This window comes from Coregonus clupeaformis, chromosome 21 (genome assembly GCF_020615455.1).
Source record: "Coregonus clupeaformis isolate EN_2021a chromosome 21, ASM2061545v1, whole genome shotgun sequence".
In the NCBI taxonomy this organism is placed as follows: Eukaryota; Metazoa; Chordata; class Actinopteri; order Salmoniformes; family Salmonidae; genus Coregonus; species Coregonus clupeaformis.
The window spans coordinates 31,068,678-31,092,947 of NC_059212.1; the positions used below are offsets into that span (position 1 = coordinate 31,068,678).

At 43.1% G+C, this 24,270-nt stretch overlaps 1 protein-coding gene across 9 annotated transcripts in view; it reads left to right on the top strand.

Moving 5' to 3' along the window:
* The window catches only part of LOC121535208 (astrotactin-1), a 304,191-nt gene extending 280,579 nt beyond the window's left edge, over positions 1–23,612 (top strand). For all 9 annotated transcript variants that reach the window (XM_041842034.1, XM_041842037.1, XM_041842035.1 and 6 more), the window contains 4 exons: positions 2,662–2,797; positions 17,593–17,693; positions 17,841–18,024; positions 22,658–23,612. In XM_041842034.1, the coding sequence (XP_041697968.1) occupies positions 2,662–2,797; positions 17,593–17,693; positions 17,841–18,024; positions 22,658–22,895 (659 nt within the window). In that variant the 3' untranslated portion in view covers positions 22,896–23,612. The remainder of the gene's footprint in view (positions 1–2,661; positions 2,798–17,592; positions 17,694–17,840; positions 18,025–22,657) is intronic.
* The last annotated feature ends 658 nt before the right edge of the window (positions 23,613–24,270 follow it).

Sequence of the window (24,270 nt, forward strand, 5' to 3'; positions counted from 1 at the left end):
CCTCGGTTGAATCCGTGACATACGCAAAACGACACCGGATTCAAAACTTTGAATTTTTCAATTTAAATTATTATACAAAATTCTTGCAACCAATAGAATGTTATTTATATGTGGATACAATCTTCCCAGCTCTGCAGATTTTGCTGCGAAGAGACAAAATCATTAGATCATTTGTTTGGTACTGTCCATTTGTAGCTTGTTTTTTGTCACAGGTCCAGGAATGGCTGAATAATTGTAAAATTTACCTGGAGCTAACCCTGCAGATAGCATTACTGGGTGATCTGAAAAGTCATAGTCAATCGATCAATAATATAATAATACTTTTAGCCAAAAAAAAAATAATCCATTTACAATCTGTAGAAACAATGAGAATAGAAAGGTTCAGAACGTTTGTGAAACATCACAGTACAGTTTATATGGATGGTGTTAAGAGATAGATGGGAGGGGTTGAATGGAGCTGAAGGTTGGGACTAATAACAACTAATAACAACAAGATAACTAATGTAAAACATACTGTGTCCATAAGAAGTATATAGGTTATAGGTTAAGAACTTTTGTGAAAGAGGACAGTTTGAAAGATATGGCATATAGAAGCAAACCGGATGGAAATCATGAAAATGATCGGAGAGGTTGAGGGTAGAGGAAGTTCAGGAGTAAAAACAAACAAAAAATAACTATTGGAAAATTGACTGTGTCCATAAAATTTATATAGTATGTATAAGCTGGAAGTAGAGGCCTAGTTTACTCCAATTAGGGGAGGGGTGGTAGGGTTAGAAAGTAATAAAGGAAAATATATATATTTTTAAACGTGTATATACTGTATATGTATGTATATGTATTTACATGTACTGTACCAGTCAAAAGTTTGGATACACCTACTCATACCAGGGTTTTTCTTTAATTGTACTATTTTCTACATGGTAGAATAATAGTGAAGACATCAAAACTATGTAATAACACATATGGGATCATGTAGTAACCAAAAAAGTGTTAAATAAATCAAAATATATTTTGTATTTGAGATTCTTCAAATAGCCACTGTTTGCCTTGATGACAGCTTTGCACACTCTTGGCATTCTCTCAACCAGCTTTATGAGGTAGTCACCTGGAATGATAATCCATCCACCTGACAAGTGTGGCATATCAAGAAGCTGATTAAACAGCTTGATCATTACCCAGGTGCACCTTTGCTGGAGACAATAGAAGGCCACTCTAAAATATGCAGTTTTGTCACACAACACAATGCCACAGATGTCTAAAGTTTTGAGGGAGCATACAATTGGCATGCTGACTGCAGGATTGTCCACCAGAGCTGTTGCCTGAGAATTGAAGGTTAATTTCTCTACCATAAGCCGCCTCCATCGTTGTTCTAGAGAATTTGGCAGTACGTCGAACCGGCCTCACAACCGTAGACCAAGTGTAACCACGCCAGCCCAGGACCTCCACATCCGGCTTCTTTACCTGCAGGATCATCTGAGACCAGCCACCCGGACAGCTGATGGAACTGAGGAGTATTTCTGTCTGTACTAAAGCCCTTTTGTGGGGAAAAACTCATTCTGATTGGCTGGGCCTGGCCCACCCATGGTTGCACCCCTGCCCAATCATGTGAAATACATAGATTAGGGCCTAACAAATGTATTTCAATTGACTGATTTCCTTATATGAGCTGTAACTCAGTAAACTCGTTGAAATTGTTGCATGTTGCATTTATATTTTTGTTCAGAATATATTTTATAAGCTGACAGATGGTTATCTACAGTAGGCTTATGTTGTCATAAAGTGCAAATTTAAACAAATATGAACTCTTACTGAATTCTTAATCCCATAAAAGGATAAAAACATTTTACATGTATGCTTTCTTCTGAGAAAAACAGCACCCAACCCTCAAATATGCGAGTACAACTTAAGTTCAACTTAATGTATTTCTACCGTCCTTCCCCAATGGGCTCCAAACATTACTTTCTTTACGTTAGACAGATATTCCAACTCTAGCAATTAATATGCTAAGTGGTAAAATCCTTCACAATGTCACTTTTAATTTTAATCTTTCCGCGTTTAAACCTACATTCCTCTGTGCAATTTTTTTCTTCTTCTCAGTGACAGCTGGTACGCAGTCTTTTTTCAGTGAAGTTTTCACTGGCACCTAACCCAATGTTTTTACCAGTTGGTGACCCATAGGGGTTGAGCATGATTCAGGGAGGACATACAGAGTGGCCACCTCAGAGAGTGTCTTTCCCAGTGAGCTGAAATGCATAGCCCCATAGCAAATGCCCTTTGACGCATGCAACCCAGCTGGGAAAACACCTTTCCTGCCACTCCTTAATTAGAACAAGCATGGCATATTATTTTAGCTAACAGAGTAAAGTTTCTGTGAAGACCTGACGGTACACGTACTGTACATGTTCCTAATGTGCCCCAAACTGAAAATGTAAAAGCCTTAGATATTAGCCTATGACTTAGAATAATTGATTGATGTGGGTTAAAGCATCTCCAGTTCCATTTCTGGCTGGTTATTTGAAAGTTTACTCAAATAAGGTAGCATACGAAAATGTTGTCTTGTTTCCTTTAGGATGAATTACTATTTGTGATGTTTGCTGGTGGAAATATCCTCTCTTGATGATGTCAGTGATTATTTGATGAATGGGTTTTCCTCCCATACAGAGACAATGTTGAGCTTTGTGGATGACATCCTGTCTGGGGCCAAGTCTCCGTGTGTGATGCTTGGGGATATCCCTGACCTCCTGACCTCCTCCATCAGCATGATCATTCGCTGCCTGGAGCCAGACACCACTTACATGTAAGTTACTGTACCATTAGCAATGGATGTTTATCTCTTGTGTTAGAAATGGAAAATACTATATCATCATTATCACCACTCAGATAATACATCAAATATACAGTACATAACTAACTTGTAAATGCATTGCTTGCCTCCTTCAAGCTTGATTTAGCAAGCAGTGACTTGAATGTAAGATATCTGAGAAAAATACAACAACAAAAAGTGAAAAAGGAAAATGTGAAAATGATTCATTTGAGGAATTGCACAATATTGTTATTTTTACCTTTATTTAACTAGGCAAGTCAGTTAAGAACAAATTCTTATTTACAATGACGGCCTACACCGGCCAAACCCGGACGACGCTGGGCCAATTGTGCGCCGCCCTATGGGACTCCCAATCACGGCTGGTTGTGATACAGCCTGGAATCGAACCAGGGGGTCTGTAGTGACGCCTCAAGCACTGAGATGCAGTGCCTTAGACCGCTTTTTGGGTTACTGGATAATATCAAACTAGCTAGCAATTCTCTGAGAGTAAAGACAGAACCTGGGAAAGCATATTTCCTAGAACTCTATTACTATATTACAACTATGCTGTCTATTGCGCTGAGGGAAGCCCTGTCCTTGGCCTAAGCCAACTTCCCTGGATGTTCCGTGGATGTGTACGTACATGTAGGTGTTATCCAAAGGAAACACAGTCTACATGAAGGGAACAACAACCAGTTTGCAGGGGAGAGCCTGGAATCACTCCCCAGTCATGTGCATGTACTTCTTTAAGACAAGTGTTTAAAATATGTTTCAGACAGCTGGGGAAGTAGCTCATACTTTGGAACAGCTTCAAAGTGCATCAATGGAGCACTTAATGCTAATAGCAGAAACAAGAATCACAAGATCAAGAGATTAGGTGCACTAACAAACATGACAGAGAAATACCTTGTCCTTGACAAAATGTGCACTATTTGAGATGTTATTTCAATATACATATTTGTATTTTTTTATCACAAATATGCAAAATTCAACATTTACACTGGAAGTATATAATAATGACTTCTAATGTTTATAAATTGCAAATTGATAAACCCTATAACAAACTATTTGGGAGGTCTTGTGTACCTAGTTTATAATATTAGGAAGGTTCAATTCACATTCCGGGAAACGTGTTGAGTTAAGTGAGGTCATTGCCAGGTGTAATGAAAGTAGTTTATGGTTATTCTGTTTCTGTGCTACTGGACATTACAGTGTGTATTGCTCCTGTGTTTGTTGTAATGCAAGATGATATTGTGGTGATGTAAACCCATGTGAGGTCAATGTTGTACTGCCTGGTGGCCAGTGTGTTTTTAATGACCGCATGGAACGTTTGACTGTGTGTTTAAGGTCAATCAGTATAATGAATTGAGCCATGCTCTGAGAGTTATAAGTTCCTCCGGCACCCCTCCACCTTCTCTCTCCTTCCTCTAGCACTCACACTCTGCACCCTTCCTCATCCGACAGCCTGCTATCCTCCACACATGTAGCCACTTACCTCATACATGCTCCGTAAATGGGGTATTCATAATTAAAAGATTACACAAAGGAGGGAAGGGGGACAAAATATCATCTTGAGCACGTTGTCTCTTCGAATGGTTCTGATTTATAGGAATAGGAATAACCCAAGCAAAAACAGGACATCAATAAGCTGCTCTCAAACATTTTAAACCTGCATAAGGAAATTTAGTCTATCATAGTTCATGTGTGATTCAATGACATTATGAAGGGTAGCTCAGAACAGCTGAAGATGGATTTTAAAGAACTGATTGGGTCTGTGCTTGACACCAACAAACGCTCCATAATATCTGGCATTGAACGTTTCAGCAGACTTTTAGCCCTCCACAACTGGCTGCTTGACTATTGCAGCTCTGTGGGTATAACATTTATTGACAATTTTGATACCTTCTGGAAACCAAGCTAATTTTATAAGGAGGATGAGATCCACCCAAATAATTTGGGTTCCTGGATCATTTCACAGCATTATAAGGCTGCGTTGAGACAATGACTTATCAATGACCCAAGCCCAGCTCAGTTAATCCCTACCATTGGGTCACTGAGTTGTCAAAATGCTTCAGCAAATGTACATTATGCCAGGGGCGTTGGAAGACACAGCATAAGTAATCAAATTGATGTCCCTCTATCTGCCCTGAATGCCTCTGCTGATCCTACAGCTATTGTATGCAGTAATCATGTGCTTATGAACAAGAGTTATACTGTTAGCACTGAGGCGGTTTACCCTAGCAGGAAGTCCACTGTGTGCAGCTAAACCTACACTAACATAAATAACATGAGCATGTCTACTTCTGCTAAGCTTCCCAGTAAAGCAATGAAAACAATCAAGCATTCCAGAAAAGTGTTAAAATAGCCCACGTTAACATATGTAGCTTAAGAAACAAGGTTAATGAAATCACTTAGATAATACCAGTAACAGATGGTAACAGATGACATTCATATTCTGACAATCTGTGAAACTCACTTAGATAATACATTTGATGATACAGTGGTAGCAAAACATGGTTATAACATCTACAGAAAAGACAGAAATGCCAATGGTGGAGGTGTTGCTGTTTATATTCAGAACCACACTCCTGTAAAGCTTAGAGAGGATCTCATGTTAAACACTGTTGAAGTAATATGCCTACAGGTTCATCTGCCTCACCAAAAGCCCATTCTTGTGGGAAGCTGCTATAGACCACCAAGTGCTAACAGTCAGTACCTAGATAATGTGTGAAATGCTTGATAATGTATGTGATATCAACAGATAGGTATATTTTCTGGGTGATTTAAATATTGACTGGCTTTCATCAAGCTGCCCACTCAAGAAAAAGCTTCCAACTGTAACCAGTGCCTGCAACCTGGTTCAGGTTATCAGTCAACCTACCAGGGTAGTTACAAACTGCACAGGAATGAAATCATCAACATGTATTGATCACATCTTTACTAATGCTGCAGAAATTTGCTTTGAAGCAGTATCCAAATCCATCAGATGTAGTGATCACAATATAGTAGCCATATCTAGGAAAACCAAAGGTTGGGCCTAATATAGTGTATAAGAGGTCATACAATAAGTTTTGTAGTGATTCCTATGTTGTTGATGTAAAGAATATTTGTAGATCTTTGGTGTGTAATGAGGAGCAACCAGACGCTGCACTTGACACATTTATGAAATTACTTATTAAATGACTGTAAAAACTCTTAAATCCTCATGGATTGATGAGGAACTGAAAAAATGTATGGTTGAGAGGGATGAGGCAAAAGGAATGGAGAATAAGTCTGGCTGCACAACCGATTTGCAAACGTACTGCAAATTGAGAAATCATGTGACTAAACTGAATAAAAAGAAAAAGAAAGTATACTATGAAACAAAGATAGATTATATAAAGAATGATAGTAAAAAGTTTTGGAGCAGTTTAAATGAAATGTTGGGCAAAAAGGCAAACTCATCTCCATCATCCATTGAATCAGATGGCTCATTCATCACAAAACCCACTGATATTGCCATTTACTTTAATTAGTTTTTCATTGGCAAGATTAGCAAACAAACGCTGACACTACACATCCAAGTATAACTGATACAATTATGAAAGACAAGCATTGTCATTTTGGAATTCCGTAAAGTGAGTGTGGAAGTGGTGAAAAGATAATTGTTGTCTATCAATGATGACAAGCCACCGAAGTCTGACAACTTGGATGGAAGATTACTGAGGAGAATAGCGGCCGATAGTGCCACTCTTATTTGCCATATCTTCAATCTAAGCCTACTAGAAAGTGTGTGCCCTCAGGCCTGGAGGGAAGCAAAAGTAATTCCGCTACCCAAGAATAGTAAAGCCCCCTTTACTGGCTCAAATAGCCGACCAATCAGCCTGTTACCAACCCTTAGTAAACTTTTGGAAAAAAAGGGTGTTTGACCAGATACAATGCTATTTTATTGTAAACAAATTGAACAACATACTTTCAGCACCCTTATAAGGAAGGACATTCAACACGCACGGTACTTACACAAATGACTGATGATTGGCTGAGAGAAATTGATGATAAAAAGATTGTGGGAGCTGTTTTATTAGACTTCAGTGCGGCTTTTGACATTATCGATCATAGTCTGCTGATGGAAAAACGTATGTGTTATGGCTTTACACCCCCTGCTATATTGTGGAGAAAGAGTTACCTGTCTAACAGAACACAGAGGGTGTTCTTTAATGGAAGCCTCTCCAACATAATCCAGGTAGAATCAGGAATTCCCCAGGGCAGCTGTCTAGGCCCCTTACTTATTTTCAATCTTTACTAATGACATGCCACTGGCTTTGAGTAAAGTCTATGTATGCGGATGACTCAACACTATACACGTCAGTTACTACAATGCGTGAAATCACTGCAACACTTAACTAAGAGCTGCAGTTAGTTTCAGAATGGGGGGCAAGGAATAAGTTGGTTCTAAATATTTTTACAATTAAAAGCATTGTATTTGGGACAACTCATTCACTAAACCTTAAACCTCAACTAAATCTTGTAATAAATAATGTGGAAATTGAGCATGTTGAGGTGAATAAACTGCTTGAAGTAACCCTGGATTGTAAACTGTCATGGTCAAAACATGTTGATACATAAGTAGCTAAGATGGGGAGAAGTCTGTCCATAATAAAGTGCTGCTCTGCCTTTTTAACAACACTATCAACATGGCAGGTCCTACAGGCCCTAGTTTTGTCGCACCTGGACTACTGTTCAGTCGTGTGGTCAGGTGCCATAAAGAGGTACCTCGGAAAATTACAATTGGCTCAGAACAGGGCAGCACGGCTGGTCCTTAAATGTACACGGCGAGCTAACATTAATAATACGCATGTAAATCTCTCATGGCTCAAAGTGGAGGAGAGATTGACTTCATCACTACTTGTTTTTGTAAGAAGTGTTGACATACTCAATGCACCGAGGTGGCTGTTTAAACTAGTAGCACACAGCTCGGACACCCATGCATACCCCACAAGACATGCCACCAAAGGTCTCTTCCCAATCCCCAAGTCAAGAACAGACTATGGGAGGTGCACAGTACTACATAGAGCCATGGCTACATGGAACTCTATTCCACATCAGGTAACTGATGCAAGCAGTAGAATCAGAATTTAAAAAACAGATAAAAATACACATGGAACAGCGGGGGCTGTGAAGAGACACACACAGCACAGACACACATACACATGATGAGACACGCACTCTACACACACATACACATGGATTTTGTATTGTAAATATGTGATAGTAGAGTAGTGGCCTGAGGGAACACACTTAATGTGTTGTGAAAAGTGTTATGAAATGTAATTTCATGTAATATTTAAAATTGAATATAACTGCCTTAATGTTGCTGGACCCCAGGAATAGTAGCTGCCTAGGCAGCAGCTAATGGGGATACTTAATAAATACAAATACAAATACAAATCTTTACATAATTTTTCTTCTGGTCAATTTCCTTGTTGGCAGGCTATTCAGCTCAGTTGTTACAGACGACTTCAGTTATTTTCAAAACGTTTCCTTTATTCATAAAATTTCTCTATGCCTGTGCTGTACAGTTAGCAAAGCACTTAATTATTTCTTCAGGATATCTGTTGAAGTGCATTGCAAAATATTTCAGGCCTCACAGGTTTAGCTTTGGTAATTTAAAAATACAATTTCAGCTCTGTACGTTCCAAAAATGAAACCTAATTTTACGCATTACTTTAGTTCTCTTATTGTCTTGAGACCAGACAGTGACCTCAGTGTCTTATTGGTCAAGCTGTATTGTATTGTACAGTGCATTCGGAAAGTATTAAGACCCCTTGACTTCTTCCACATTTCGTTATGGTAGAGCCTTATTCCAAAATGTATTAAATGTTTTGTTTTTTCCTCATCAATCTACACACAATACCCCATAATGACAAAGCAAAAACAGGTTTTTAAAACAAATAAAAAAACAAATATGACAATTACATATTCAGACCCTTTACTCAGTACTTTGTTGAAGCACCTTCGGCAGCGATTACAGCCTCGAGTCTTCTTGGGTAATGACGCTACAAGCTTGGCACACCTGTATTTGGGGAGTTTCTCCCATTCTTCTCTGCATATCCTCGGGGGACGTTGTCCTGTTGGAAGGTGAACCTTCACCCCAGTCTGAGGTCCTGAGCACTCTGGAGCAGGTTTTCATCAAGGATCTCTCTGTACTTTGCTCCGTTCATCTTTCCCTCGATCCTGACTAGTCTCCCAGTCCCTGCCGCTGAAACCATGCCCACAGCATGATGCTGCCACCACTATGCTTCACCATAGGGATGGTTCCAGGTTTTCTCCAGATGTGACGTTTGGCATTCAGGCCAAAGAGTTCAATCTTGTTTTCATCAGACCAGAGAATCTTGTTTCTCATGGTCTGTGAGTCCTTTAGGTGCCTTTTGGCAAACTCCAAGCGGGCTGTCATGTGCCTTTTACTGAGGGGTGGTTTCCGTCTGTCACGGATTCTGCCGAGGCTGCTCCTCCTCCTTGCTCGGGCAGGCTTCGGCGTTCGTCGTCCCCGGAGTACTAGCTACTGCCGTTCGATGTTATCGGTGTTTGTTTAGTTTTGTCTGTATTGTTTACACCTGTTCGTCATTATGTTAATTGTTTCCCTTATAATTACCCCTGTCTCTCATCTGTACTTTGTGTGTGATTGTTTTCCCCTTCACGGTTGTCTATTTTGTGAGCGAGTTATTTCCTCCCTGCGTGGAGTTATTTTCTGTGTCCTTTGGTTCCTTTTCGTATTTAAAGTACGTATCCGAGAGTTCTGTGTCCTGCGCCTGACTTCGCATCTCACAGACAGTCGTGACAGAATCACACACCTTACCATGGAGTCAGCAGGAGCGACGGCACCGACTGGATCACTCGAGGAGCGCGTCCTACAACAGGCAGCGATGCTCCAAAATCTTGGTGCCGCTATGGATAACGTTATGAACACTTTGGGACGATGGGAGAGAGGAGGTTTGCCCACACCTCCTCCAACGATACCACCACCATCGGCTACTCCTATCGTCTCACATCCGGAGTCCAGTGGGATTCGGCTCTCGCTCCCGAGGACTTATGATGACACCGCAGCCGGGTGTCAGGGTTTCCTGCTCCAGGTGGAACTTTACCTGGCAACCATTCACCCGGCACCCTCGGGATACGAGAGCGTGTCCGCGCTCATCTCCTGTCTGTCCAGCAAGGCACTGGAGTGGGCCAACGCCGAGTGGGGAGGGATAGACGCCGCTACTGTGAACTATGCGGAGTTCACCCGCCGCTTCAGGGCAGTGTTCGATCATCCCCCGGAGGGGAAGGCGGCGGGTGAGCGTCTATTCCACCTCAGACAGGGGAGGAGGAGCGCGCAGGAATTCGCACTGGACTTCCGGACTCTGGCTGCCAATTCGGGATGAAATGAGAGGGCCCTCATCGACCACTACAGATGCAGCCTGAGGGAGGACGTTCATCGAGAGTTGGCCTGCAGGGACACCAACCTAAGCTTCGATCAGCTGGTGGACATGTCGATTCGCTTGGATACACTGTTGGCTACCCGCGGACGTCCAGCGCTGGGGCCGTCCATTCCATCCCCCAGCACCTCCGAGCCGAGCCCTATGGAGCTCGGGGGTGCTGGTAGTAGGGAGGCCAGGAAGGAGGCTGTCCCCTGCACCAACTGTGGCCGCCGAGGACACACGGCGGTTCGGTGCTGGGGAGGGTCTCCTCGGATTCGAGGCAGCAGGCAGCGCACTGATGAGTCATTCCCGGTGAGTAAGGTCCCAACTCACCCAGAGCTCTCTGCTGTTCATATGTGTATCCAAGTGATGTTTCCAGAAGTTTCTTCTTACTCCCAGCATAAGGCGCTAGTCGATTCAGGCGCAGCTGGGAATTCTATCGATCGCCATTTCTCATATAAGTTAGGGATCCCTATATTACCAGTCGATGTGCCCTTCCCTATCCATGCCCTAGATAGCCGGCCTTTGGGGTCGAGATTGATTAGGGAGGTCACAGCGCCACTGAAGATGAAAACGCAGAAGGGTCATGAGGAGACTATACAGTTGTATTTAATTGACTCTCCTGCGTTTCCAGTGGTGTTGGGACTTCCCTGGTTAATATCTCATGACCCCAACATTTAATGGCAACAGAGGGCTCTCAAGGGATGGTCTGATCAGTGTGTGGGGCGGTGTGTAGGTGTTTCCGTAGGGGCAACGACGGTGGAGAGTCCGAACCAAATGCCCACAATGCACATTCCTCCTGAGTATGCCGATTTGGCAAGCGCCTTCTGTAAGAAGAAGGCGACTCAATTACCACCTCATCGACAGGGGGATTGTGCGATAGACCTCCAGGTTGGCGTGGCGCTCCCTCGCAGCCATGTGTATCCTCTGTCTCAGGAGGAGACGGCTGCTATGGAGACATACGTCGCCGAATCCTTGAGACAGGGATACATACGGCCTTCCACTTCTCCTGCGTCCTCAAGTTTATTTTTTGTGAAGAAGAAGGATGGGGGTTTACGCCCGTGTATTGATTACCGTGGTCTCAATCAGATCACTATTAAATACAGCTATCCTCTCCCTCTGATTGCTAGTATGACGGAGTCATTACACGGGGCACGCTTCTTCACAAAATTGGATCTCAGGAGCGATTACAACTTGGTGCGCATTCGCGAGGGAGATGAGTGGAAAACAGCCTTCAGTACCACCTCGGGTTACTATGAGTACCTTGTCATGCCATACGGTCTAATGAATGCTCCTTCAGTCTTCCAATCATTTGTAGACGCGATTTTCCGGGATTTGCATGGACAGGGGGTAGTGGTGTATATTGATGACATTCTGATATACTCCACTACACGTACCGAGCATGTGTCCCTGGTACGTCGGGTGGGTAGACTGTTGGAGTATGATCTGTATGTGAAGGCAGAGAAATTTCTGTTTTTCCAGGAGTCAATCTCCTTCCTGGGACACCGGTTGTCTGCGTCAGATGTGGAGATGGAGATTGACCGCGTTTCAGCCGTGCGTAATTGGCAGACTCCAACTACAGTAAAGGAGGTGCAGCGGTTTTTGGGTTTTGCCAATTACTACCGGAGGTTTATCCGGGGTTTTGGACTGGTAGCGACTCCCATTACCTCCCTGCTAAAGGGGGGCCCGGTGCGTTTGCAGTGGTCGGCTGAGGCGGACAGGGCGTTTAGTCATTTGAAGGACCTGTTCACCTCAGCTCCGGTGCTGGCACATCCGGATCCCTCTTTGGCGTTCCAAGTCGAGGTGGATGCGTCCGAGGCGGGGATCGGTGCTATACTGTCTCAGCGCTCGGGCACGCCTCCAAAACTCTGCCCCTGTGCTTTCTATTCTAAGAAGCTCAGTCCGGCGGAGCGCAATTATGACGTGGGGGACAGGGAGCTGCTAGCTGTGGTCCAGGCCCTGAAGGTGTGGAGACATTGGCTTGAGGGGGCTAACCACCCTTTTCTCATTCTGACTGACCATCGTAACCTGGAGTACATCCGGGCAGCGAAGAGACTGAACCCTCGTCAGGCTAGGTGGGCCATGTTTCTGGCCCGGTTTGTCTTTAAGATCACGTATATCCCCGGGTAACAGAACGTTAAGGCAGACGCCCTGTCCCGACGATATGACACAGAGGAGAGGTCCATTGAGCCCACTCCCATACTACCGGAGTCTTGTCTCGTGGCACCGGTGGTGTGGGAGGTCGACACGGAAATCGAGCGGGCGTTACGTGCCGACCCTTCTCCCCCAGAGTGTCCAGAGGGACGGAGGTACGTGCCGCTCGAGGTCCGTGACCGACTGATTTATTGGGCTCACACGTCACCCTCCTCTGGTCATCCTGGTATTGGTCGGACGGTGCACTGTCTTAGCGGGAAGTACTGGTGGCCCACCTTAGCTAAGGACGAGAGAATTTATGTTTCTTCCTGCTCGGTGTGCGCCCAGTGTAAGGCGCCTAGACACCTGCCCAGGGGGAAGTTACAACCTCTCCCCGTTCCACAATGGCCGTGGTCTCACCTGTTGGTGGATTTTGTCACGACCCACGATCTTGGTCGTTGTTGATCGGTTTTCTAAGGCCTGCCATCTCATCCCTATGCCAGGTCTTCCTACAGCCCTACAAATGGCCGAAGCCCTGTTTACTCACGTTTTCCGGCACTACGGGGTGCCTGAGGATATAGTGTCTGATCGGGGTCCCCAGTTCACCTCTAGAGTGTGGAGGGCGTTCATGGAACGTTTGGGGGTCTCGATCAGCCTTACCTCGGGTTTTCACCCTGAGAGTAATGGGCAGGTGGAGAGAGTAAACCAAGATGTGGGTAGGTTTCTGAGGTCCTACTGCCAGGACCGGCAGGAGGAGTGGTCGGGGTATATTCCCTGGGCAGAGATAGCCCAAAACTCACTCCGCCACTCCTCCACTAATCTCACTCCTTTCCAGTGTGTGTTGGGCTATCAGCCAGTTCTGGCACCCTGGCATCAGAGCCAGATCGAGGCTCCTGTGGTGGACGAGTGGTTTCGGCGCTCTAAAGAAACCTGGAACGCTGCGCATGTCCATCTGCAGCGGGCTATCAGGCGGCAAAAGGCGAGCGCCGATCGCCACCGCAGTGAGGCTCCGGTGTATGCACCGGGAGATCGGGTCTGGCTCTCGACCCGAAACCTGCCCCTTCGCCTGCCTTGCCGGAAGCTGGGTCGGCGGTTTGTGGGGCCATTTAAAGTCCTGAGGAGATTGAACGAGGTATGCTATAGGTTACAACTGCCCATTAATTACCGCATTAACCCCTCGTTCCATGTGTCTCTCCTCAGACCGGTGGTGGCTGGTCCACTCCAGGAGAATTAGATACGAGAGGCTCCTCCACCCCCGTTGGACATTGAGGGGGCTCCGGCGTACTCAGTCCGTTCCATCTTGGATTCGAGGCGTCGGATGGGGGGCCTGCAGTACCTCGTGGAGTGGGAGGGGTACGGTCCGGAGGAACGGTGCTGGGTCCCTAGGAGGGACATCCTAGATCCCTCCATGTTGAGGGACTTCCACTGGAGTCATCCGACTCGCCCTGCTCCGCGTCTTCCTGGCCGTCCCCGAGGCCGGGGTCGACGCACGGCTGGAGCCGCGCGTCAAGGTGGGGGTACTGTCACGGAATCAGCCGAGGCTGCCCCTCCTCCTTGCTCGGGCAGGCTTCGGCGGTCGTCGTCCCCGGAGTACTAGCTGCCACCGATCTAGGTGTTTGTCTAGTTTGTCCTGATTGTTTGCATATACAATATAACATAATGGGAAACAGGTGCAAACATGTCTCTCATTGGTTATTGTGTGTGATTTTTTTCCGTTAGGTCGGCAGTGCTGGTTGTATGCGTTATTTGTTCCTCCCTGTTTGGAGGTTTGTTTTGTACTTTCTTTACTGTGTTAAGTAAAGTACGTTCTGCCAGTAGTTCGGTGTCCTGCGCTTGACTTCGTTTCCCGCATACACGTCACCTTGACAATTTCGAGTCTCATATCAAAGGGTCTGAATACTTATGTAAATAATGTATTTCTGTTTATTATTTTTAATACATTTGCAAAAATGTCTAAAAACCTGTTTTCACATTGTCATTATGGGGTATTGTGTGTAGAATGATGCGGACATTTTTTTATTATATCCATTTAAGAATAAGGCTGTAATGTAAAAAATGTGGAAAAGAGGAAGGGGTCTGAATACTTTCCAAATGCGCTGTATGCATAGCCATGAATACACTTCATACATACAGTACATTTATTTTAGGTAGACACAATACATGTATTTCACAGATACAGTCGCTAGTGAAAGTCTACACACCCCTTGCACAATATTCATATTTTGTTGCCTTAAAATGAAATCTAAAAAGGGATTACATTTGATTTTTGTCTGACCGATCTCCACAACCCACTCCACATTTCCAAAGTTTAAGAAAAATTATAGAAAATGTAATGAAAAATTAATGAAAGATTTTAAAATAAGAAGTTAATACTTGGTGGAAGCACCTTAGGGCAACGTACATCCATTGTTTCTGTCAAAATTGCTCAAGCTCAGAATCAAATTCAATCACATTTATTTTATAAAGCCCTTTTTTACATTGGAAGTTGTCACAAAGCACTATACAGATACCAGCCTAAAACCCCAAAGAGCAAGCAAAGCAGATGCAGAAGCACAGTAAATTTGGTTGAGAATCATTGATGGGCAGCTAAATTAAATCCTTGTCTCTTTTGATCCTGACAAAATGCCCCATTCTCTGCCGGTAATAAGTATATCCATAACATGACACTGCCACCACAATACTTGAAAATACATAGGATCAACAACATTGCATTCACTCTACATTTCTGGTAAACATCATATAATTGAAAAGCATCAATCTGGTATGTTTTTGCAAATAGAAACGGGTAAAAAAACATGATGCTTATGTGAATACATTGCATTCAATGGGGGGGAAAATTAGTGTCACAATATTGATGCTTAGAGACAAGCATCAGAGGCATGATTCTTAAGTAAACACATTGCATTCTATGGGGGGAAGATTAGTGTCACAATATTAATGCCTAGAGATAAGCTTCAGAGACATGCTGCCTAAGTGAATACGTTGCATTCAATGAGATTGATGCATAGAAATGCATCAAGTAGTTGACACATAAGTCAATTGCATTCATGTCTGTTGGATTTCTCTCTCTATCCTCCCTCCCTCCTTCTCTCTCCCTCTCTTTGCTTCCCTCTGCCGCTCTCTCTCTATGTCCTCTTTATCCCCCCTGTCTCTTCTGTCTCCCTCCCTCTTCTTTCACCCCTCCACCCTCTCTTTCCCTAACGCTTCCGATGAATGCAAGTCTACACCTGACCATGTGAAATGTAGTCTTAACAGTGAAAACTTGCTCCTGTGGAGAACAAGGCTTTTCTTCCATAGAAAAGCATTACCTAGAGCCCTTACATAACCATGACACCCACCGTGGACTGCGATTGAGCTAGCTAACCGTTCTTGTACTCAATCCATTGTGACCTTATAGTTATTCCCTGTGTTGAGGTTTAGCTTCCTGTGGTAACAGGAAGTGGCTTAATTCATCCTTGTCATGGTAATTCATTCTCTCCCTGCAGTTACTCAAAAACACTGTGTTCCATCCTCTGTAGAACGATCAATTCTTAAAGTAAAGACTTGAAACTCAGGGCATTGTTAAAGAGTGTCCCCAGGAGGTGGTACATTGAATTTCAGCTTCCTGCGATTACAGGCAGTTACTTAATTGGTGGTCATAGGGGTGGTTTTGATTAGTTACAAAAATTTATTGTCCTAAATTGTACCTATTTGTGACATTACAGGGACTGTTATGACCTGGCATATGACATTTGAAGTAAATCGGCCCAAAAATATTTTTGACCTCCATTGAACTCAATGGTCTTGCAGTACTAGAGAGGCTCTGTCTGTCTGACTGTCTGACTGTCTGACTGTCTGTCTGTCTGTACGTCTGTCTGTGAGTGTATAAGTCTGTCTGTCTGTTTGTCTGTGAGTGTGTCTGTCTGTCTGTCTGTCTGTCTGAGTCTTACACCAATTTACCCATTTTAGATTTATCACCACCTTTTTTGCCTTGAATGCAATGTATTGACTTATGCATCAAATCAATTGATGCCTTGCTTTTTGCATGAATGCAATACATAGACTTTTATGCATCATTATCCAGTCTGTGGAGGTGGGAGAGAGGGGGCAGAGGGTGAAAGAAGTGAGAGAGAGAAGAGAAGGAGGGGGGTTAAAGATAATATATATAGAGAGAGAGAGACAGAGGGAGGGAGGCAAATGAGGGAGGGAGGGAGAGAGAGAGAGAGAGAAGAGGGAGATGGAGAGGGAGGTTAGAGAATAGATAGAGAGATAGAGAGAGAGAGATAAAGGGAGGGAGAAAGGGGAAAGCGAGAGGGTGAGGGTGAAGGAAGGAGGGAGAGGGAGAGAGGAGGTAGAAAGGATGGGGATAGGGAAAGAGAGGAACATAATTAATAGAAGAGAGAGAGGGAGAGAAAGAGAGAGAAGGTAGGAGAGAGAGGGGGAGGGAGAGAGAGAGAGAGAAGAGAAGGAGGGGATAAAGAGGAGGTAGAGAGAGAGACAGAGGGAGGCAAAGAGAGGGAGAGAGAGAAGAGAGAGCGATGGAGAGGGGGGATTAAATAATAGAGGTAGAGAGAGGGTGGGATGGAGAGTGAGATAATGAGGGAGAGAGGAGGGAGAAAGAGAGATAGAAGAAAGAGAGAGGAAGGGAGAGAGAGGGTGACGGGGTGAAAGAAGGGGAGGGAGAGAGGGAAATAAAAGGAGGGGGGTAAAGAGGATATATATAGAGAGAGTGAGATAGGCAAAGAGAGGTAGAGAGGAGGGAGAGGGGGATTAGAGAATAGAGAGAGAGAGAGAGAGAGAGAGAGAGAGAGAAAACCGACAGACATGAATTCAATTTACTTATTTGTCAACTACTTGATGCATATCTATGCGTCAATCTCATTGAGGCAGCAAAATGTGAAGACTGTGCAAGGGGTGTGTAGACTTTCACTTGGCACTGCACCACTGCAGGTGGTAGTTGTTAATGTTTCCTTCCACTAGATGGCACTATAATTCAAGTAAATGTTTTAACAACCGGTTGCACTTGCTTTGTAAATGTAGCCTATTGTCAGATTTTTATTAGCATTCTATCACATTACAACAGTCAATAAGAAAATGTAATGATTTTGTCACTTAATTCAGGGTCATTTTAATTTGTCTTTTCACAGCCTGAAAAACTAGCAGTTGCACACACTGTATTATTGCAGTAGCATGCACTCCCATTGCAATGAACAAACACTAGTTATATGTGTTGGTCTACAGGTTTAGGCTCTGGGCAGTGGACAACACAGGCCGTCGCTCCAGCCCTAGTGAGGTCACCATCAAGACCCCCTGCCCTGCTGTTGATGACGTCAAAGCACAAGGTGGGCTTTCTCATGCATGGATGGACAGTATCTGTATCTTGGTTTTCAGACTAATATTCTAACAGTAGTTACTAATCTGAAAACTTGTAGAGACACATGTGTCTTGCCTCCACATACAGTACTGAGATCAGATCTGTGTTGTTGCAGAGATTGCAGACAAGATCTACAACCTTTTCAATGGTTATACAAGTGGCAAGGAGCAGCAGACGGCCTACAATACGCTGATGGATCTGGGCTCTCCCACCCTGCACCGTGTGCTCTACCACTACAACCAGCGTTATGAGAGCTTCGGAGAGTTCACCTGGAGATGCGAGGACGAACTGGGGCCCAGGTATTTACACTGTCTGTATCTGTCTCTGTCTCTGTCTCTGTCTCTGTCTCTGTCTCTGTCTCTCTCTCTCTCTCTCTCTCTCTCTCTCTCTCTCTCTCTCGCTCTCTCTCGCTCTCTCTTTCTCTCTCTCTCAGTCCAAGAATATCGAGGCATATTGGTTAGGAAAGCACAACTACCACCCAACCAACTGTCTAGTAGCATCAAAATCCATTCCCACCTGGGTGGTGAGACTTGTTTTGGTTGTGTTGTAAACACAGACTGGTTTATAATAGATTCCAAGTACAGGCTTTGATTGTAGACGTAGTTTGTGTAAATTAGGTCAAGTGGAAATTCATTAAAACTGATTGGAGCAAATTCTACCTTTGACATCCGTCTGTCCATTTACCACAAGCAGGAAGACCCCCTAACCCCTCACTGGTTGTTCAGTGCAGATAAGTACTATAATGTGAAATTGTAGCTAAATGTTTTAAAAACAGAGCCGTGTCTGTTATAAAATGTCTACATACAGTTGTCCGTAGATGCACAGTGAAGCAGGTGAAACTGATTAAGACGTCCTTGACTCCGAATAAGGGCCTTAGCTTCAAATTAAAGGTTGTTTTTAAGCCCATATAGGAAGGGTTGATGTAATTGGTTTGCTTCTGAAGTGTTCTATTAAAATACACTGACATTAGCAGCCCCAAATTTTCAGATGGATGATTCATGTCAAGAAAGCACCGACCTTAGATGAAACCAAAGCAAGTGCATTTGAGGTGAGGGTTGGGGGACTATAAACATGGGTTTAGATTAACCAATTGGACATTATCTTGCTAAACACCATTATAGTGTTATGGAGGGTGGCTACCTTTTAAGTTGCTCCATACTGTAAGACTATTAGCTTGTTAGCATGTTGGGCAGGATTTTCCATGTTGTTATGGTGTGTTGTGATTGTGTAAGCCTGCTGTCTCAGGAAATGTGTTATAGGTGTTATTGAAGAGATGTATTTGTAATGTATTCTTAAAAATGTAAATGAGAATAATATGAATAGACATGATTTGCATTGGACCTTATGTGTTGGGTGCGCTGCCATTGTAGCTTTGTTGGAGAACCCCCATCACTTGTTTACTTGTTCCATACCCTCTGTCTCTCTAGCATTTCTGAAAGGAACAATTTACCACTTGAATCAAAACAATGAGATTTTCCTTTCCACACACAGCAATACAAAGCAGACAACATCGCCTGTAACTGGGCTTGTCTCCAGAAATGACTTTCCTTGTTATGAAATCCTCAAATTCACTGGGGTTTCCCTGTTACAAACAATGTGAACCATTTAAATGCAATTTTCATTAGCTAGTCAAAATACAGATAATAGTCACCCACTCGGCCCCTGACTAAATGAAAACGTGTTTCAGCAGAGTAAACAATATGTTAAAATAAACTGGTGAAGCAATGGATCTGTCTTTGAAAAGCAGGGGAAATATTCCTCTCCCGGCTTTTGTACGTGTCATATCTCACTGACGAGTTAGGTTGGCCCCTGTCAGTGAACATTTTTGTTGCTTTTTCCTGCAACATCGCATGATGTTCATGCCAAACATAAACTTACAAAGTCTGTCTCCCGAGCCCGACACTTCTCTCCATGTCCCGATCTTGTCATCGCTACGGGACTACCCATCTCTAAAGGCATGGGGCTGGTTGTTGACTTAGAAATGTTAGATGTTGGCTTGGTAGGAGAAAATCCTATCTTGAACATTTCACTCCCCCTCTGTCTCCTTGCCTGTACAGCCCAATAACTGACAGTTATTTTTATGACACATCCTAATTAGGCAATTTCCTGCGATGCTAAGTATTGTTATGGTTGGATTTCTGTTGATGACATGACAAGTGGTGCTCATGTTTTTGTGATTTTTAATTTTTCAGTTAAAAAGGGCCTAATTTAATCAAGGCTGTTTGGAAGATATAGGGATTTTCCTCAGACATTATTTTACCACAATTACTCTTTCATTATCTCATGTTGTGGATGAGGACTGGACTGTCCTACCAACAGATATACTCTATATCTGGTTGTTGGGTATGGACGACAATACATGTACTAGTACTGTGCCATTAAAGTCCAACAGTTTACTTTCATGCGACACATGAAATTGCGTGCATTCATAAAATGAATTTCCTGATAAATGGACAATAAAGTTATCGGATCGCATTGTATTGTATATCTGTGTAACACAGAGACAGAGTCATCATAGTGGTGGTTTCCTAGCGTCATGGATGCTATTTTGATCCAGTCCCTGGTCTCTGTGACTGTGGCTGTCTGAGGAATGCAGCTGATTGTTTCCTCTCCGACCAGTGAAAAGCAGTGGAGTCAAGGAGATTTGAAATAGGGGCCCTGGCAGAGTGGGAGAGCTCCAAAATGTACCCTGGAAATGTGAGGCCATTTTCCACTTCTATACATGCTGGGATTTATGGTGACAACCGTTGCTATTTGCAGCCCAAAACGTTTTCTTGAATAATGTAAGCATAACAAACCGCAAGGTTTTTGTTTTAAGCAAATAAACATCAAAATTCCTTAAACCACTGAAATGTGGCAAGATATTAGAAACATAAATACATTTAGAAAAATTATATAAATGACAGCACCCCTTCTACACAGATACAGATTATTTTATAATGACTCAATATGTCTTTGAATTTTGACATCGTTAAAGTACCATTATATTATTTTCTCAAGAGTTCTCTGCAGATAATAAATTGTGGGTATTTAAGCTGTTATTCTGCCCTATTTGACTAGCATCTGCAAATGGGATGTTGCTTAAGTGTCTCTATGTAAACATAACATAGGCTACAGACACAGTAGGATCCAGGTATCCAGTATCCAGGGCGGCAGGTACAGTAGCTTAGCGGTTAGAGCGTTGGGCCAGTAACCGAAAAGTCACTGGTTCGAATACCCGAGCTGACAAGGTGAAAAATCTGTCGATGTGCCCTTGAGCAAGACACTTAACCCTAATTTGCTCATGGTGCCCGGTACTTCTATGTAACCCTGTAAAACAGCACATTTCAATGCACCTATCTGGTGTATGTAACATTAAAACCTGTTCCTAGTTTGAAATAGAAAATCTAAATATGAGGATGTGTAATATTACAGGCTCAGCTTTCCCCTATTGAATGCAAAAACCTGGAAATATGACATTACAGTATGTCCTTGTTTGGAAAGTCTCACCTTGTGACACTTAAAGCACACTAACAAGCTGTCATTGCACCCTGTGCCTGGTCTAACAATGATTAGCAAGTTAAGAGGTATGTCTGAAAACATTGGATTCTGTGGAACATATTCTTAGGAATGCTTTGAATGTAGGAGTTGGGAGGGATGACAGTATTAAGAGAGAATGTGTTTTTGATTAATAACAAAAATGTCTTGTGGGTCGACAAAAATGTCTCACTATTTACATTGCAGTTTGGTGGTCCTGGTTTGGCCAGTGAGTGAGGTGAAGCCATGTCTGAGGAATCAGGCACTCTTTCCATCCTGTAAAGTTGCTGTTTCTGTCAGCCACTTATCCTGGAGACAGCTTCATCCCTTTCAATGTCATCACTATCTGAACATGGGTGGACCATGTACATGTTATGAAATTGATGAATAACAGTCAAGTATTGACCTAAGAAGAAGTTAATTCAATTATTTATTCCACCTCATGCCCAGTCTCCTCCTGAAGGGAAGAGGTGGGTTTAGAGTCTGTCGTATTATGATGTAGTGTAAAAACAATGGTGAAGCCGCAATGTGTGATTTATGAGTGACCCGCTCTATCCAACATTTGATTTGCCTCATTTAAGGTGAGAACACCAAATACAAAAATTGTACCTCAATCCAAACAGAGGTCCATATTTTGTGTATTAAGTATTTCTATCAATCTTACTTTTTCTTCTTGTTCTTTTGAGCTAAATTCTACAAGAAATCGAGATCAACAAATATGGAAGGGAATTAAGACATGTTCTTTTGTGTGAAGGCCTTGTCTATGTACGGTATAATTTGACTTGAGATAAATTGTATATATTATGTGTTAAAGTAACGGCCCAGTGAAAATCTCACTTTTAAAAATTAATATTCTGTTAACTCATATCCAAATAATGTTGTTGACTCGTCCTATACCCGTATTTGTGGCCAAAGCATAAATGGGATGGGAAAAAAACACTTAATAAACACCACCTCAAACTTGTATGTCTAATAGACCATTTCATCTCCCTAAGGAGGATGAGCTGGCCAATCAGCGGTCTACTTGCATGAATATTTTTAATGACCGGTACACCACACCATTCCAACACAGAAACACTTATTTTTAACATACTTAGTTACTATTTCACTCATACTGTAAGTAATTATAGGTCATATTTCATAGAAATCTGGCAACACTGGGCAGTTACTTTAACAATCAGTATGTCATAATTACCAATAGTTATCCATGTTAAAGACAACTGTATATGTCATGCCTATACTGTGTATCACTGTGGCAGGTGCAATGGACCATAGACTTCCATTCAATACTTCATAAATAGTTTGCTTAGGAGTTGTTGTGTTGTGTTCCTTTGCAGGAAAGCATAACTGTTTTAACCCTTATTTACCATTATAGTGTGTGTTTGCTGAGGAGTGCTTTGTTGTGTTCCTTTGCAGGAAAGCAGGTCTGATTCTCTCACAGCTGGACGACCTGAGTGGATGGTGCAGGGCTCTTCTCCAGGAGCCCAAGATCGGCCTTCGCAGGATGTCCCTCAAGTATCTGTCCTGCCGCTACACAGACACCAAGGCCTTTGGTCTCAACTGGGTAGACCTGGGCCAGGATGTGCGAAAGGCCTGCGACGAACAGAACCTGCCAGTCATGTACAATGATTATGGGGAGCCCAAAGAACGTTGAATGTCACACAACAAATAATGGTTCTTGGGGAGTTGGAAGTGTGCTTTTGGGATTATCTTCATGTCTGCTTTTTAATTAGTGTGTGTTCTAACCCTTATTTACAGTTATAGGAACCTGATTTCAAGGTAGGGTGTATTTGAGAAGCGAAGAGGGTTTATTTCAACAGTTAATAGAGCAAGGTATAACAGTAATGCTTTATTGCATTTAGACAGCACTTTTCATGACTTTTAGGACATTTGGAAGTTGCACCAACAATCCCGTCCCCAAAATGTATATATTATGATGATAAAGATTCAGTTATTTAACATGTTGAATGTAGTATTTAAGTATAAATTCATATTTAAGCTGTTGTACAGGTATTTTGTATGGAGATAGGCAGTATATGCATTAGTGGCCATTTCAGAAGTTTGGGAGGTCATGTACAGTTTGACTTGTTTTTAGTCTCTAAGGGCTCTATTGAATCCGCAACACAGAAGTACAGCTTTACAGAGTGATTGTAATTTAAAGGCGTTGTTGCCGCTTCAGCGTAGACTGCATTCATGGTAAACACTGCATATTGGAAATGACCTTTACAGTTATATTGCATAATGCTTCAGCTTTACAGATTGATAGAGCCTTTTTATTTTATATCCCCTTTTTCTCACCAATTTCGATCTTGTCTCATCGCTGCAACTCCCCAACAGGCTCGGGAGGCAAAGGTCGAGTCATGCGTCCTCCGAAACATGACCCGCCAAACCGCGCTTCTTAACACTCGCCCGCTGAACCCGGAAGCACCAATGTGTTGGAGGAAACACCATTCAACTGACGACCGGGGTCAGCCTGCAGGCGCCCAGCCCGCCACATGGAGTCGCTAGAGCGCGATGAGCCAAGTAAAGCCCCCCCGGCCAAACCCTCCCCTAACCCGGACGACGCTGGGTCAATTGTGCGCCGCCCTATGGGACTCCTGATCACGGCCGGTTGTGATACAGCCCGGGATCGAACCCGGGTCTGTAGTGACGCCTCTAGCACTGCGATGCAGTGCCTTATACCACTGCGTCACTCGGGATGCCCGATAGAGCCTTAAATGTTAAAAGTTAAAGTTGCCAAACCCAAAAGACAGTATCAATAAATTCCTAATCAGTATTTCTATTACAAAATGAAAGATAACAGCAAATCAATGTTTTATATTGTTTATCTGTAGTATGTTTATAGATGTAATCCTATCAAACTGTATGTCTCTTAAACATATACATGATGTGCAACAGGTGTTGTTGATCCTGTAAAAACACTGATAAACTCAACATGCCAGTGTTTGATACATTTATTTTATTATAATAATTGTTCATACATTTAAAACAATAGCATTTCAAAGCAGCACACACTTGCGATTAATATC